This window comes from Sorex fumeus, unplaced genomic scaffold (genome assembly GCF_029834395.1).
Source record: "Sorex fumeus unplaced genomic scaffold, SorFum_2.1 ptg000047l, whole genome shotgun sequence".
Classification (NCBI taxonomy): Eukaryota; Metazoa; Chordata; class Mammalia; order Eulipotyphla; family Soricidae; genus Sorex; species Sorex fumeus.
Genome location: NW_026606104.1, coordinates 54,612,063 through 54,629,834, shown reverse-complemented (window position 1 = coordinate 54,629,834; position 17,772 = coordinate 54,612,063). Strand labels below are relative to the sequence as shown.

General features: G+C 43.5%; 1 protein-coding gene across 1 annotated transcript in view; it reads left to right on the top strand.

Annotated features, from left to right (window-relative positions):
- The window catches only part of TRIT1 (tRNA isopentenyltransferase 1), a 49,889-nt gene that overhangs the window by 23,773 nt on the left and 8,344 nt on the right, over window positions 1-17,772 (top strand). Inside the window, exons 2-6 of the mRNA XM_056123027.1 lie at window positions 7,915-8,055; window positions 10,590-10,688; window positions 11,400-11,545; window positions 14,523-14,665; window positions 17,348-17,459. Of these exons, the coding sequence (XP_055979002.1) occupies window positions 7,915-8,055; window positions 10,590-10,688; window positions 11,400-11,545; window positions 14,523-14,665; window positions 17,348-17,459 (641 nt within the window). The remainder of the gene's footprint in view (window positions 1-7,914; window positions 8,056-10,589; window positions 10,689-11,399; window positions 11,546-14,522; window positions 14,666-17,347; window positions 17,460-17,772) is intronic.

Here is a 17,772-nt window from a genome sequence, read left to right as displayed (position 1 = left end):
TCAGACTTAATCCTGAAAATAATATAGCAGCTATTTCTTAAAGATTTTTTTGAGGGTGGGGCACCACACCAGTGGTGCTCAGGACTTCCTTCTGGCTCTGCTCTCAGTATTCTTCCTGGTGGGCTCAGGGGATCATATGGGGTGCCAGAATTGGACCTGAGTCAGTTACATGCAAGGCAGGTGCCCTGCTGTTGTGCTATCTTTCTGGCCCAATATCGTTCCTCCCCCACCCCCCTCCGTTTTATAGATAAGGAAACTTGAGGAAAAGAAAATTAGAGGTATAAATAACCTGCCAAATTAGGGTTAATAGAGGCAGGATTTGAAGTAGGGCATTCTGGCTCAATTATACTACCCTGCCTCTCCCTGACTTATACATACTCTTCAGACATTGGAGCGCTTCAGCGATTACAGTATGTCTTTTAGATATCCAAAGGTAAAATATATCTAAATCAATCAAAAGTGGTAAAAGACATGGATTCAAAATCTGCTTCTATCTAACTAGCTGTATGCCTTTGTGCAAGTTTCCCCTTATGTCTGAATTACTGTTACCTCACTGGTAAAAATGAGGGCGGCATAATTTCATAGAGTGTGAAACTCTTAGCATTGGATTTGGCACTCTGCCTCAAGCAGAGTATTCCTTGAATATATCCAATGTGCCTTATTCTAGGACTAGTGGTAAATAGACAATTCCTGAGGCTGGGCAGTAATAAAACAGGTAAGGAGCTTATTTTTATGCACCCAACCATGTTTTGTTTCCTGAGCCCCCTCCAGGAATAAACCCTGAGCTCAAAGCCAGAGTAAGGTCTGAGCACTGCTGGTTGTATAGCCCCCACCCCCAAAATAGGCACTTTCCCCCTTCAGACTAGTCTGCAAGATATGTTCAAGAACTCTGTATAGCAAGTTCTATGATATTGCGGGAGCACAGATAGGGAAGGATAGCGGAGATCTCAAAGCAGGCTATCATTTAGAGGCAGTGCTCAAGGTTGGAGGCCAGATGAAAAAGTCTTTCATTTTAGAAAGATTACTGGCTGCAGTGTGGCTATAAATTGGAATAGTTGTTTTGGAAGATGGACAGATCAATGAGGTTGTTGATGGAATAGGTTAGTTGTAAATTCATAGACTCTTCAGTTAGTGAGTGTAAGGGCAGTGATGTCAGTGGTGAGTTCTGAGATAAATTTGGGAGTGGTTAAAAAAATTAGAATTTTGGAAATGGAGAGATACGAGGATCATTTCAAGAATTTCAGTTTGATTATATAGGTCAGAGTTTCTGAAATTTGTTCGGCCGACCTCCCTCTTTTCAGAGGAGAAATTACTCCTCACCTCCCCGTCTGTCTTCTTTAAGCAAGCCAGTAGTAAGCCCCCGGAGTTGCACCGTAGGCTGTCACCACCCCTTCCCCTTCAGTGTTAACCCAGTTTGGGAAAGGTCTAGGTGGCTCCCCAAGGACAGCTTGGGGATGTAAGGAGTTCAGTTTGGGACAAAGCATGTTTCCAGTGCTTTTGGGGATGATGGTAAAGAAAATGGCTGGTTGGCTAATAGTCATTTACTGTTTCCTGTGGGGCAGGCCTGTTTCAAGTGTCACATATATGTTTAATTCTCACAGTAACCCTTTGAAGGTTATCCTCAGGAAATCGAAGGAAGCTGAGGCCCAGATAGACTAGATTAGTGGTCCGAGGTTACACAATGACTAAGCAGCAGAGCCAGTCATTCTGACTTCATAATTCTTACTATTAATCACTTCACTTTATTGCATGCCTTTTGTTAGGCATCAGAGAGATCTAGAATGCAGGTATGGGCTTTTTCCACTCTGGAGAAGCCCTTGTTCTCTGGAACACACCACCCTCTCCCTCCCTCCTATCCTCCTTCTCCCCCATTCTCTCTTTCCCTCTCCCACATACATCTCTACATTTCTCATGTCTTTCAATAAAAAGTGGGGCTGGAGCGATAGCACAGCGGTAGGGCGTTTGCCTTGCACGCAGACAATATGACCGACCCGAGTTCGATTCCTCCGCCCCTCTCGGAGAGCCCGGCAAGCTACCCATGATGTATTCGATATGCCAAACACAGTAACAACAAAGACTCCAATGGAGACGTTACTGGGCCCACTCGAGCAAATCTATGAACAACGGGAGGAAAGAAAAAAGTGACACAGATATGGAGGTATGGATTTGGGATTATCAACGTAAAAATGGTTGTAGTATCAAGGATATCACCAAAAACTTTATAATATTAAGATGGCAGTATTTGCTGTAAAGATTGTCAGATATTGCCGGTAGATCAGTGGCTGGCCTCGGTAAAGAAAACTGATAAAGGACTAGTGAGAGAGAAAAATTCCGAACTCCGAGAATGTTGCCACTAAAAGCCTAGGGATAATGACTTAGGAAGGGGAGAAAGCTCAGTAGTAGTAGATGGATGCTTTTTCCATGATATGCTTCAAGAGCTTAGTAGAAAAATAACAAAGCTTTTCATTTGGCAGTCAGGATTAATTAGTGATCTCTTGAATAATGTACTTGTGGAGAAGTGGGGGCAACTAGTCAGCAGAAATGTGACTGGTCATGTTGATTCAGAGAGCGGTTTTCAAGGCAGGTGTACCCACGGAGGCAAGAAAATGATTGCAGGACTACAGGTTCTAACTTGGATTGGAAAGGAGATGACATCCACAAGTGAAGTTTTGTTCCTTGAAAGGGAAGGAGCCAAAAGAGAGGGATAACGTTTTTCCCTTTTGCTTGATTTCTTTACATTCCACAAATGAGATATCTGATATTGTATCTCCAACTTATATCACACCACATGATACCTGATAGTTCCATCCAAGTTATAAAAAACTTGGTTTTTTTAACATTTTTTAACATTTTTATGTTGATTTCATTTTTTCTTGTGGCTGCATAGTACTCCATTGTGCATAACTTATACCACACTATTCTTATCTGTCTTCGGACATTTGTGTTGTTTTCATTTCCTAGCTGATTAGGAGTTGAGGTGCTTGCTTAGCACACCAAGAACCCAGGTTTAATCCCTGGCACTACATATGGTACTCTGAACCCTTCTAGGGAGAGCGTAGAGCCAGGAGTAAGCTCCGAGTGTAGCTGGGTGTGGCCAAAAGCAAAAATAGTTTTCCAGTCTTGTAGTTATAATTATGGTCTATTTTCACTACCTCGTTATCAGAAACACCAATCATCCAATCGTGCTTTCTTTTCTATTGTTAAAAGCAGAAAATAAAACACATTTTAGTGTGACTAAAAATGAATGGTACTCATGTAAATTTTATTTGTACCATTGCCCAGTCTTTGATTCCGTATTCATAACTTTTGTGACAGACTGGGGAAGCGTCTCAAAGGATTTGAACATGTTTCCATGTCGAAGCCCCAGGCTCCATTTCTAGCACTACGTGGTCTGTTAGCACTGCTGGGTGGCTTCCCCTCCCCCAAAAGAATGCTAAAATAGCTCTTTTTTTGGGGCTGGAGAGATAGTACAGTGGGTAGGGCGCTTGCCTTACACAAGGCTGACCTGGGTTCGATCCCCAGCATCCCATGGTCCCCTGAGCACTGCCAGAAAGAAGTGTGCATCTCTAAGAGTAACCCCTGAGCATCACTGAGTGTGGTCCAACCCCCCCCCACACACACACTCTTGCATTCTAAAAAACACGTATGTTTTCAACATCATCCTTGTCATCATGCAATGCATGATGTAGATGTATTTATACATTTATGTATTTATATATATATAACTGCCTTCATGTTAAAAATTTATGGGTTAAATGAAAAAATATACAGAAATAGATGTGATCAGACAGTTGTTTGTAAACATTATAACTCACATATATAACTATCAAAAGAAGTCATACTAAAAGAAAAGTGAGATGCCTGGGGGTCAGGGAGATGGCTCAAAGGGCTAGAATACATACTTAGCACATGTGATGTGATCTCTCGCACCATCTGGTCTCCCCAAGCACAGCTGGGTTTGGTCAGTGAAAGAGAGAAAAGAGAGTCAGGGATATGGCTTGGTAGGGTGCATACCTGGCACCACTAAACAGGCCTCCAGTTTAGTCTTCAGCCTTTAAAACAAATAACAAACAAAAAAACCCCAAACAGTAAAAGTATGAAGCATCATCAATACAGACATAGCCTTTTGTCAGCTCAATTTCTTTTTTTCCTTTCTTTTTTTTTTCTTTTTTCTTTTTGGGTCACACCTGGTGATTCACTTATTCCTGGTTCATGCACTCAGGAATTACTTCTGGCGGTGCTTGGGGGACCATATGGGATACTGGGGATCGAACCCGGGTCAGCCATGTGCAAGGCAAAACGCCCTACCTGCTGTGCTATCGTTCCAGCCCCTTCAATTTCTTTAAAAAAAAAAAAACTTTCATTTTTTTTTAACACCCAATAGTATTAGCGCTCTGGCCCCAATACTGATATTTGTGTTTCATTTTCTTTGAATTTGATGACATTAGAAAGCAAATGGTAGACCAGAACAGTAGTACAGAGGCTAGGGCATTCGTCTTAAACCCAACTGGGTTTAATCCCCAGCACTCCATATGGTCCCTAGAGCCTGCCAGGAATGATCCTTGAGTGCAGAGCCAGGAGTAACCCCTGAGCACTGCCAAATGTGGCCCCAAGACGAAACAGCAACAACAACAACAAAAAAAGCAAATGGTTAACAAATCAAAAGTTGGCGATACTTTCTGGATTTGTTAACTCTATCATTAATAACTGCTTTAAGTCACTAATACTCTTCTGTGATATTTTGAACATTTGAATATGCCATAAACAGTACAGTCCATCACCTTTAATAGATAAGCTTATTTCTCTCCTTATTTTTAAAAAAGGGATTATGTTTTGTGTGATTTGTGGTTGCCTTTATAAAGGGGCTATGGAGGGTCCATCCGAAGGCCTGACTACTCTTGGATCGCTGGTAGAGTGTGCTTGTGCACATGCTAGCAGATGTTTACATTTTGGCTTTTTGGGAAATGGGGGCTACAAACTCTAGCTTGCAAGCTTGTACTGTGCATTTCCTTAATGCTTATTTTAATTAAGTTGAGAATCCAGGCTTGGAGATAGAATACAACAAGTAGGACTTTTGCCTTGCATGAGGCCAGCCCTGGTTCAATCCCTGGCACTGGGTATGGTACCCTGAGCACTGCTAGAAGTCATCCCCTGAGCACAGGGCCAGGAGTAAGCCCTCAGCATGGGTATGATGAGCGGGTGGAGAGAGGGAGAGAGTCAGTCCACTGAAAGAGTTCAGAAATGCTCTAAGTAATAATCAAATTGTTGCTGTGTAAATTCTTTTAACATTGGGGATTTTAAGTTACAAAGAGAGAACTAAAGACTGAGGGAAAAGAGGTAGAGGAACATACAACTGTTAACCCTCTCCCTTTAGTTTTCTTTCCTTTTTAGAAAATTTTTTTTTGTTCCACATCTAGTACCTTGGGAGCTACTCCCAACTTAGTGTGGGGGATCATTCTTGGCAGTGCTCAGGGGACCAGGAGACTGGCCGCCTGCCCCTCACAATGTATGCTCACCCTTTGAGCTATCCCTGTTGCAACCCCACACCCTTTTAGCCAACCTGCCTGCCCTCCCACCTGCCCTCCCTCCCTGTTTATGTGCCACTGGCGATGCTCAAGGATCACTCCTGGAGGTGCTTAGGGCACCTTATGGAATGCCAGGGGTCGGACCCAGGTGACCATCGCTGTACTTTCTTTTCAGCCCCTCTTTTAGTTTTCTTTTTCCTTTGGTTCTTGGACTACACCTGGCGATGCTCAAGGATTCGGGTGGGCCCTGTTGGCCGCGTGCAAGGCAAACGCCCTACCTGCTGTGCTCATAGTACTCCTTACTGTGCTCAGAATTACTCCTGGCAGTGCCCAAGGACCATGTGGGATTCTGGGGATTGGACTGGGTTGGCCATGTGTGGGGCTAACGCCCTGTTTACTTGTTACTGTGTTTGGCATATCGAATACATCACGGGGAGCTTGCCAGGCTTTGCCGTAAGGGCGAGATACTCTCGGTAGCTTGTCAGGCTCTCCGAGAGGGGCAGAGAAATCGAACTCGGGTGGGCTATGTTGGCCACGTGCAAGGCAAACGCCCTACCTGCTGTGCTTATCGCTCTAGTCCAGCATAGAAAAGTAGAGACTTTATTCTAATTTTTTAATTGAATCACAGTGATGCACACAGTTACAAAGTCGTTCATGATTGGGTTTCAGGCATGTGATGTTCGAACATTCATCCCTTCACCGGTGCACGTTTCCCACCACCAATAGGCCCTAGTTTCTCTCCTGCCCCACCCCCTGCCCTACCCCTCACCCCGCCGGCCTCTGTGGCAGGCAACTTTTTTTTTTCTTTTAAATTTATTTCTCGTTCTCCTCGTATGCCTGTGAAAGCAGTGAAGTGGTTATGTTGTAGATGGTGATAGACTGACCCTTCTGTAGCATTTGCTGTGTTCCAGGATAAAGTTAAAGGGGGGGGGGGGGTGCAGAGATAGTATAGGGGCTAAGCATTTCACTCGTGTGCAGCAGATCCTGGTTCCATCCCTGCACTACATATGATCATGTCACCACTACCTAGAGTGACCACTGGGCACCAAGTGTAACCCAAACCATCGCCCCAACCCTCCTATGAAAAACCTAAGTACTTTGCATGTATTAACTCATTTAATATGCACAACAACCCTATGAAATATGCATTATTGTTCACTTTTATACTGATGAGGAATTGAGATACAGAGGTTAGTGACTCCCTATTCCCTATTCTAAAAAAATGTGTGTAAGTGGCAGAGCTAGGAATTGATCTGAGGCAGCCTGGCGCCAGGGTCCATTCTCCTAACCATTATACTGTACTCTACTTATTTGACACCCATATAAGTAAAGGGAAACGTGAGATAAAAAATGCTTTTAACATCTTTGTGGGCTCTATGGAACTTATTATTTGTTCATTCAGTGTTCCTTGTAGAATCAGTGATTACAGAGAGAACATTTAATCTCAAAGCATTCATCCCTATTTTCAAACTGGTATTTTCAGATCTGTTCTCCATCTGAGGCCTACCTCGCATTTAGAAAAAGTATGCTTGAACTTTTTAGTTGAATTGGCAGATCAAGAGCTTACAGACAGGATATTGCCTTTGAGTATTTAGATTGTATGTGCTGACCCCCTGAAGCAGTAATTTAGATAGATCACAGTGTTTTTGCCAGAGTACAGTTGTATTAGAGGTTCTGACTTCAAAGTGTATATGTGTGTTTTATAATATATCTTTATAGGATAGGCTACTTCTCCACAAATGGAGCCAATCTTATACAAATTATAAAACTGTCCAGAGCCATTTAAATCCACGAAATATTCAAACATTTGAAGTAGAATTAGGAGCAATGAAGAATGTTACTTTTCTGGATTTCTGGATTTGTGATAAGTAGAATAAGCAAACAACCTGCTCGTTTTTAAATGCTTTAAAGTTTCAGCCTAAAGAACCTTCATTTATTCTTGCTGAACTAGTTCTCTGGAACATTTAATTCCCTTTTTGTCATTTAAGTCTGAGCCAGTAGCCACAATTTCATTAGGACTTCTGTGTTTCCTTTTTTAATTTTTGGGCCACACTGGTAGTGCTCTGGGCTTATGTCTTCCTGACTTTGTGCTCAGGGATCATTCCTGGCAGACTTGGGAGACCATACGGGGTGCTGGGGATTGAACCTAGGTCAGCTGCTTGCAAGGCAAGCACCTTACCCACTGCTGTCTCTCTGGCCCCAGGACTGTCTGTTTCCATGCCTCTTTGGGTTTTGTGGCTCTGGCTATGTGTTGATTAGAATACCTCTACACTGGCACTTTCGTTATTCAGGTATTTGACTGGGAGGAGGAGCAGAGCATTGTTGGAACTCATTGAGCATGGTCTTTGGAGGCAGATCACTCTCTAATGTTGATTTTCCTTTTTCTTAGGTTTATGAAGGTCTAGACATCATCACCAATAAGGTTTCAGCCCAAGAGCAGAACCTGTGCCGGCACCATATGATCAGCTTTGTGGATCCTCTTGTGACAAATTACACAGTGGTGGACTTCAGGAACAAGGCAGCTGCTTTGATATCCTTAGGAAAGGTAGCAACTAGGTTTGTGGGATTCGTGGCAGCCCAAACTTAGAAACTTATTTTCTTGGTGACACTTTTGTGCAGACTTAACTCCCGACAGAGAGCATCCCCAGTAAAATCTATAGATTGAAAGATAGTATTCTTGCTACTCAGGTTCAGCATCAATTCTAATTGGTGAAACGGTCTGCATTTAACAAGAGCCCCAGGTGGCTCACATGCTCTAAAATTTGAGAAGACTGTTTTGGTGGAGAATAACGATTCAGGAGAATAATGATTCTGGAAATCTTTTAGTGTTGTCTTTTAGTCTTGTTTTGGTTTTGCAGTGCTGGGAATTGGGCCCAGAGCTTCACAAATACAAGGCCAAGTGCTCTTCATGTGAACCACTGTAGCACTGTCCTCCCGTTCATCGGTTTGCTCGAGCAGTCCCAGTAATGTCTCCATTGTGAGACTTCTTGTTACTGTGTTTGGCATATCGAATATATCACGGGTAGCTTGCCAGGCTTTGCCATGCGGGTGAGATACTCTTGGTAACTTGCCAGGCTTTGCAAGAGGGGCGGAGGAATCGAACCTGGGCCAGCCAGGTCAGCCGCGTGCAAGGCAAATGCCCTACCTGCTATCCTATCGCTCCAGTCCAATGTGAGCCACATTCCCACCAAACCAAATCAGAGACTGTCTTTAAAGTCTGTTCCTATTTAAAAATCATACCTGAATCAACTATGTATAATCACATTTGTTTGAAAGTTTTCTTAAACTCTTAACTGTAAAATTATCTAGCATTTGTTTTATATAACAAGAACCTGGTTTTATTTTATTCCTGGACAATTAACTGTCCCAGGGATAATTTTACTACATTGTTTTGAAATAGCCACCTTGGTCATCAGCTCTGTGTGCGTACACATCTAAATTCTCTTATTTTGTGTCATAAATCTGTCATCTGTGATATGTTGAATATTTCATTTTTTGAAAAGGAAAATATGTGAACTGGTTTGTACGGGAGTTAAGGTACATGTCTTGCATGCAGCCAACCTTAGATTGATCCCCAGCATCACATGGTCCCCTGAACATCCTCAGGTGCAGCCTTTGGAGCAATGAGCACTACTAGTTGTGACCCTTAGAGGCTCCGAGCACCTCCAGCCCGACATACCTCATCCCCCGCACCGCTGACCCAGAGTAGCACTGCATCATTGGGCCAGTGGTCCTGTTAGCCATGAATTGCTGGGTTGGACCCCCAGGCCTCCTGAGCACTTTTCGGAACCGTCAAAAAGTAAAAGAGTAAACAAATAGTGGGGGCCAGGGAGATTATTCAAAGGGCAAGAACAAGCACGCGTTAGGTGTGAAAAGCCTGGATGTGCCGCCTGGTACCACACCATCCCCCAAATGCCTCTGGGAATGACCCCTGAACATTGCTGCATGTCACCCCAAAATTGCTAACTCAGAGAAAATACCTCACTATAAAATTTTAAAAGAGTAAGCCTGGTGGAAAACATTTGTTACCTCGGAAAGGAAAATGGTTAATACACTTAATATATGAAGTATTCTTCGACCAGGATACTTAACAGCAGAGCACATACCGCGCAGTTATGAGTCCCTGGATTTGATCCCAGGCACAGCAAAAACAAAACAGCAACAACAAAGAGCGTAGCTTGTTGGCCCATAGCACTTCGGGGAATTGGAGACACACACACACACACACACACACACACACACACTTTTACAGGCGAAAAAAACGGAAACTTCAAGTTTTAATACCTTGTCCTAAAGTTGGAGCTAGTAATTAAAAATCTGTTTCCAGAACCAGTGCTTCTCGGTCAGTGTGTTGAAATGTCAGGATTTGAAATGTGCACTACTACTCCATAATGGTGGAGACTGCCTGAGTTTAAACCTAGAAGCCAGCTTGTATTTTGCCGTAGGAGGGGGCAGAGTCAGGCAGTAGATGTTTCTTGACTTTCTGAGTAGCCAACACTTCATTCTGTGATCATCTTTTGGATTTGACCTTGCTAAACTGACTTGGAATACCAAGCAAGCTTTGAATTTTATTAGGGGAAAAAAAAAAACACTAGGAAATTCTAGAAAGGGAAAGAATTACCATCATGCATTTGTCTTTGCTTTCTGCAAGCTTATCCAGAACTGATAAAAGTGACTCTAAGGATTCAGGGTGAACTGTGAAAACTAGTTTTAATTCATATTAGTTTCTGAATTCTTTTTCCTGTTTCTCAACTAAACTTGGGTTTTGGTTATTGTTGTTGTTGTTGTTTTGCTAATACCTTCTCAAGTGAGTATTGTATTCTTTGTTTTTTTTTTTTTTTTAAAAAAATGGTTTTTGTTTTCGGGTTATACCTGGGGATGCTCAGTGGTTACTTCTGGCTCGGCACTCAGGAATTACTCCCAGTGGTGCTCAAGGGACCATGGAGGGATATCAGAGATGGAACCTGGGTCAGCTGAAATAAAGAACCTTACCTGGTGTATTGCTTGTCCAGTCCCAGAATTGGTCTTGATATTAGGTATTGTGATGTCTTCCTTAATGTCCACATTGAAGACATATTTGCCCGAGACAAAATTCCTATTGTCGTGGGAGGAACAAATTATTACATTGAGTCTCTGCTCTGGAAAGTCCTTGTCGACACTAAGGTATGTTTAATTCACTTGTAATGCTCTGAGGAAATGCGGTTCCTCTTTCTTGTCAACTAATTTGAGAAGGAGGAAGGTTGATTCTTGCCTGTTTCTTATACTCAGCAACTGTAATTTTCCTCCTTAATATTCTGAAGCAAATGCCGTGTCTGTATGTGAAGGGTGCTCCTCTAGGCTGGCCTTAGGGCAGGCTCTGTGCGTGGGAAAGATAGTTCTCTGTGAATTAATTAGCATCTTCATGTAAGTTAACAGTACATTAGTCTGATTCAGCATTTCCTGGCTCTAACAGTCTATATTTTAAGGGGCTGTCCAGCACTAACCTTACTTACAGAGATGCTATTGCATAAGGTAGAAGTTTGTAAACTGTAATGTAGCAATTCTGGTCCACCCTGGTATCTCTTGCTGAGGTACCTAGGCTCTTAGGTAAGTTAGTCTTGTAGATATGTTCTCCTTGTTACCTGCATTTGCATCTAACAAGGAAGCGCAGTACCTGAGTACTTCCTTAGGGGTAAGTCCTCCTTCCTCTTTGCTATGGCCTCATGGTACTAACATGGTATATTGGGCTTTTCTATTTATGACCTGTCTCACTATATAGCAAGACCTGGTACATTCTATTCTCTATTACCATCACTAAGCAAAGTGTCTGGCATATATATACTGTCTCGAAGTTGAATTATTAATTTTAAATCACTTCTAAACATTCACTAACAGCCTCGGGAGACGGGCGCCGAGAAAGTGATTGACCGGAAAGTAGAGCTTGAAAAGGAGGATAGTCACGTACTCTACAAACGCCTGAGTCAGGTGGATCCAGAAATGGCTGCAAAGCTGCACCCCCATGATAAGCGCAAAGTAGCCAGGTAAGAGAGCCGGGGCCCACCAGCCCTGAGATCCAGTGAGGTTACAGGGTCGTCAGTTCTTCAGAGTGCTTGAACGACGAGAGGTTTGATAATAGCAATTAGTGGAGATGGATGTGTTCTAGTTTAGCAGGTTGGTAGGCCCTGAATTATTGCCTCAGCCCAACTCCCTTGGTAAATAGTTGCACCCTACTTTGTTGTTACTTTTAAAATGCATAATACAATACAGTTTTCCCTAGGGCCTATGTAATCTTGCCTCATTTTCTATTTGATCTTTGCTTGTATAACAGTTTTCATATAAATTTCTTCTGGCATGCAGGCAGTTTACATTATGATTTGGGTTTCATAATTGATTGTGCAATGCTGAGTTCCTCTCCAGCAGCTTTCCCAGTGGGAGGCAGATTTTACAAACTGTCTCATAGATCAGCTCACCTTTAGCATTCCCTTCCTTGAAGGGAAGAGAAAGTTGGTGAATGAACTCATAAGGTCACATCTTTGGTTGTTTTGAAAATGCTGCCTCTTGTTTATTTTCTGTTGTCGGTGGGGGGGAGTCATACTCAGACAGAGAACAGAATCTAACGAAGGACCTGCTCTACGAATGGCATTAACATCTGGAATTGATAGAGATTGTGAAATAATTCCATTCCAGGGACTCTTCTAGATTAGTCTTCCTTAACCCTTGATTTTACTGCTGTCCCCGACCTAGAAGCCTTTTTCTATTTGTACTTTCTCCTTGCCCTTAAGTGAAATTTAATACTAAAGAATATTTTTTTTTAAAGTCATAGTTGCCTTTGGTGTTCCACAGACAGTTGCAGTGTCTCAGTTGTTATTTTTCCTCCTTTAGGATGGTGAAGATACATAGTCTAGATAAGCAAAATTTATACTTTGAAGTATCCAAATGTTTATTTCAAATATTTTAGTGGAAATCTTTCAACAGGTTTATCAGGGGCTGGGGATATAGTACAGAGGCTAGGGCACCTGTGTTGCATGTGGCTGACTGGTGTTCAGTTCCCGACATGCCGAAGCCCCTTCAGGAGTGTTCCCTGAGTACAGAACCAGGAGCAGTCCTTGAGCACATCTGGATGTAACCCCCACAATCCTCTCTTCACCCCTGCCAAAGAAAAAGATGGGTTTTTTTTTGCTGTTTTTTTTTTCTTTTTAATGGAAGAATAAGCACTGTAAGCACTGTTCTCCTGTTGTTCATCGATTTGCTCGCGCAGGCCCAGTAATGTCTCCATTGTGAGACTTGTCTTTGGCATATCAAAGACGTCACCGGGAGCTTGCCAGGCTTTGCCGTGCTGGCGAGATACTCTCGGTAGCTTGCCGGGTTCTCCGAGAGGGGCGGAGGAATCAAACTTGGGTTGGCCATGTTGGCTGCTTGCAAGGCAAACGCCCTACCCGCTGTGCTATCGCTCCAGCCCAGTGGAAGAATGCCATGATCAATTTTTTTTTTTTAATATTGAATCACAGTGAGAGACACAAGTGGTCACTTTTTAGGTTTTTTTTTTTTTTTTTTTTGCTTTTTGGGTCACACCCGGCAGTGCACAGGGGTCACTCCTGGTTCCGCACTCAGGAATTACTCCTGGCGGTGCTCAGGGGATCATCTGGGATGCTGGGAATCGAACCCGGGTCAGCCCTATGCAAGGCAAACGGCCTACCCTTTGTGTTATCGCTCCAGCCCCTTGGTCACTTTTCAATACTGTTTTTGTTTGGGGGCACACCCAGCAGTGCCCAGGGTTTCCTCCTGGCTCTGCATTCAGGGATCACTCCTGGTGGGCTCCAGGAGCCATGCAGGATTGAATCCAGTTCAGCTGTGCAAGGCAAGTTCCTTATCCATTGTACAATTTCTCTTGCCTTATTATACCTCATTTCTTATCACCCTATTTTGTCACATAAGAAATGAGCTGAGAATGGTATCTTAGTATGTCATTAGATTCTAAGTAAGAACTCTGTAAGAATCTTCGAGAAGATTGGGCAATTTTTTTTCAATTTTCTTTTAGTTTGAGGTTGTCTTCTAACCTTTAGATAAGTGAGATGTCTGTTGCTACATTCTTCGCTCCTAGTCCCCTCTGAGTGGCCAGTGATGGAGAAAGACAAGAGCTCTCTACTCTGGTGTTAGGGTTTCAGGAAGTGGAATTGGGTCAGGAAGAGAAAGATCACTTTCAAGCTGATAAGCTGCAATCACCCAGAGTGGTAGAGTATAGATTTAGGAATTAAATTACCTGGTGCTGCATAGCATAGTAGATAGGAGAGTGGATGTGGCTTAAGAATAAGTGTGTGAGTTTTTTCTTCAGCGATCTTTCGGCTGCTAGAGTACCAAATTAGTCAGAGCATTCTTTATTAATTTTAGATGTGTTTAAAAGGAAAGTTGGTGAACTGGATAGACAACATACTTTTGTACTGTGGGAAAGGCATTCCAGCGAGACTAGACTTGTTGGCTTGTAACAGTGTCCCAAACAAACTCTTTCCTGCTTACCTGAAAGTGAGTCAGTCCTATTCTATTCGTGTAGAAGAAACCTGTTTCTGAGCATGTTTAACTGATTTAGAAAAAGTTATCTTGGGAAGAATAGTAATATTTCTTGCTATATAAATCATTGTCTTTTTTCTTTTTCCTTTTGTTTGTATTTTTGGGTTCACACCTTGCTGTGCGTAGGGCTTATGCGTCTCTCTTTGCTCAGGAGTCACTCTTGGCAGGGCTCCGAGGTCCATATGGGGCTAAGCATTGAACCTGGGTTGGCTGCAAGCAAAGCAAGAACCCTTCTCAGTGGGCTATCTCTCTGGCTCCTCTAACGTTTTCTTTAGGGCTCTTCTGAGTAACTCTAGGATTGGACTGATCCTGTATCCTCAGACCTTCAGGGGCTTGTGTAGTGAAAACAAGAACAAGGCATTCTATAAAAGCCTCTCTTTTTTGTTTAATGTGAGAATTAACATTTTCTAATGCTTTTTATGAGTGTTCTCCCTCCTCTTTTAAATGACCTAGGAGCTTGCAAGTATTTGAAGAAACGGGAATTTCTCATAGTGAGTTTCTTCATCGCCAACATGCAGAGGAAGGTGGCGGTCCTCTTGGAGGCCCTCTGAGGTTCCCTAACCCTTGCATCCTCTGGCTTCATGCTGACCAGAAAGGTAAAAGCCCTCTGATGCCCTAGAGTCTGTTAGAGATAGGACTCATAGGAATAGAGCCCTCTTATAGAAAAAGCTTAGAACCAAAAGTAGCTCATAATAAGTACTGAACAAGTATTTGCTTTTACACATTATCCTTTTTCACTGATTTAGTTAGAGGCGGTGCCATTCCCATAGACCTTTCTGGAGAGGGAGGAAATCTCACATTGGGATGAAACGCCTTGTGTGGGATGAGATGGGATGGACAAGAGGTTGCCTTCCGGAAAGGGACCAAAGGAGAAGGGGAAATAAGCCACTCTGAGGAGGTGTTGGCTGGAGACTGCACCACTAATTATTCTAGAAGCAGTAAGCCTGTAAAGCAGTAACTAACGCAATGGTTTGTTTTTGCTAAATTACAGTAACACCGTGTGATGGTAATAACTTTTCAGTATTCATTAGTAAGATTTCGTGATGGTGCCATAGCAGTAGTACAGCAGATACGGCACTTGTCTTGCGTGCAGACGATGCAGCATCAATTCCCAGCATCCCATATGGTCCCCTGAGCACCGCCAGGAATGATTCCTGAATGCAGAGTCAGGAGTAAGCCCTGAGCATTGCAGAGGGCTTCTCTCCCACACCCCACCCCCCAAAAAAAAGATTTAGTAAACTGCCAAGTATTTTGTGCAATACTTGGATTTGGGGGATGGATATGAGCGCATGTGCTCGCTTTCTCTCTCTCTCTCTCTCTCTCTCTCTCTCTCTCTCTCTCTTCCCCCTCCACCCTCTCCCCGCTCCCTCTCTCTCCTTTTCTGTCCTTCCCTCCTTCCTCTCTCCCTCCCTCTCTGTCCCTGCCCCTCTCCCTCCCCCTTCCTTCCCCCCTTTCCATTTTGTTTCATTTATTTAATTTTTGGGGTGGAGTAACATTCTTGGTGGTACCTGAGTGACCAGGGCTATAGCCAGCAGGGGCTGGGAAGTCTCACATGCTAGGCATATGCTCTACTACTTGAGTCACATCCCTTTTCCAACAGTGTCTCCTCTTAGACGCGCCAAAAAAAAAAAAAAAAACTAAGGTAAATAACAGGAGTAGAAAGTTCTTTATGGCCCCCAAGAAGAATGATGGGAATTCTCTGGGAACTCAGGAACCCATTGGTAAAAGAACCTGGGAGTCAGGTCTGGCAAGATATGGAGGGGTTTTTGGTCACTTTTGTTTTGGTGCCACATCTGGCTGTGCTCAGGGGACCCTTCCGGGTTGGAGATTTCACCCAGGGTTGCTGCATGTGAAGCATATGTAGCCCTTTGGGCGCTCTAACTGGCCAAAATGAAGAGGTTTCTGTATGAATAGGCAGTTAGAGTGTACCAGGTAAGAACATGTTCTTTGTGCCAGGGCTCGATTCGGATTCCTGTTCTACCATCTTCTGTGAGATGCTTTTGTTTTAGAGGGGCCCTCCAGTTTTGGGCCCAGTGGTTGAGTGTTTGGTTCCATGATAGGGGCTACAATAGCCTCAGGGATGCTGGGAATCACCAGAGCCACCCTCACAGTACTTGGGGGACCGTGAGGTGACGGGGTCTTAGCATGTAAGGCCTGTGCTCTAGCCCTTTGAGCTCTCAGACCTCATTCTATGTAAGGGTTTTTTTGGGTGGGGTTGGGGAGCTAAACCTGGCTGTGCTTTGGGCTTCTGGAGTCCCAGGGGAGGCTACCCGGGGTTGGCCAACATGCAAGGCAAGTGCCTTACCCCTCTGCTATCTCTTAGTGCCCTCTGGGTGAGTTTTAAGGCAAATTAGTTTAACTTTGAATTTTCTCTTCTGTAATACGGAGATCCTGGTAATAGCACAAACCCCATAGCTTCATTGATGGTCAGTGAAAGCCTGTTTCATCTGCGTGGAGTTATGAGCTCAATCCCTGGTATTGCCTACTGAACCAAGGGTGGTCCCTGCCGCTCTCTGGGCCTCTCCCATCATAGCACAGTGTAGGAGTTGTGCACCGTCAGGTGTGTGTGTGAGCACCAGCTACGTGCGTGCACGTTCCAGTCAAGATATGCCATCTCCAGTGAGCTACAGCCGAACGTATGAGTGTGCCTAGACAAGCACACTGCAAGCGCTTTGGCCCAAATGGTGTGACTTTGCTCATTGCAACAGCTGCAGCAACTCGGGCATTGGGGAAGTGAGAATGATAGATGGGTAATAAGCACAGGGAGCTCAGGATGTGCTGGACACACGGAGAGTCCTTTGTAATTGCTAAGTTTTGGGGAAAGTAGGAAGAAATCTCATTTTAGACTGAGAAATACCAATGGTAGAGATGTGGAAGCAGGTAATAATGACTTTTGTAAATAAAAAATGACTGCTACAGTTCATTAAAAACAGTATCTGATTCGCAGTGAATCTGTTTGACCAGTATATTGCAGTGGTTGTGATGGTGCTTTCCAGCTTTTTACACCTGTGGACAGCAGATGACACCATTTGGTCGTGACTGTTTGCTCTTTGCCCCTTTGTCTGCTTGGTAGTTCAAAATATATCTGGGATGACTGGGGGTTAAAGTTCCCCATTCATATACAGCATTTAATCCAAAATTAATTTAAAGGTAAGATAGCACAGTTAAGTTATATATGAAATACAATTTTGATCTCTGAACCCTTTTTTCCATTTGAACAAATCCCCTTTTTAGCACCCAAGACAGCCTTGCTCATTGATGGATTAATGTGATTCAAGTTTTAGATGAGCGCCTGGATAAAAGGGTGGATCAGATGCTTGCTGCTGGGCTTTTGGATGAACTCAGAGATTTCCACAGACGCTATAATCAGAAGAAAGTTGCAGAAAATAGGTGAGATTTTAGCTATTACTCTGAACTACTCTTCATCCCTTTCTTGTGGTCAGAATAACATAGTATTGACTTTGGAATTTGTCCTTGGGGTTGGCCAGGCTTGCTGGGAAAAGGTTTGATGTAGTTGTTATAAAGTTTGCTAATAAGCTGTATTTTTCCAGGAGCTATTTTTCTTCCCCCCTCAAGTGGTGCTCATAGGGTGAAGGGCCTTTCCTAGCATAACCTGACCACCTGTGCTAGGACCTGAGGATGCGTCTCAGTGGTGCTCTGGTGCCATGTGGTGCAGGAGTTTGAAATCAGGTCCAGACAGAGA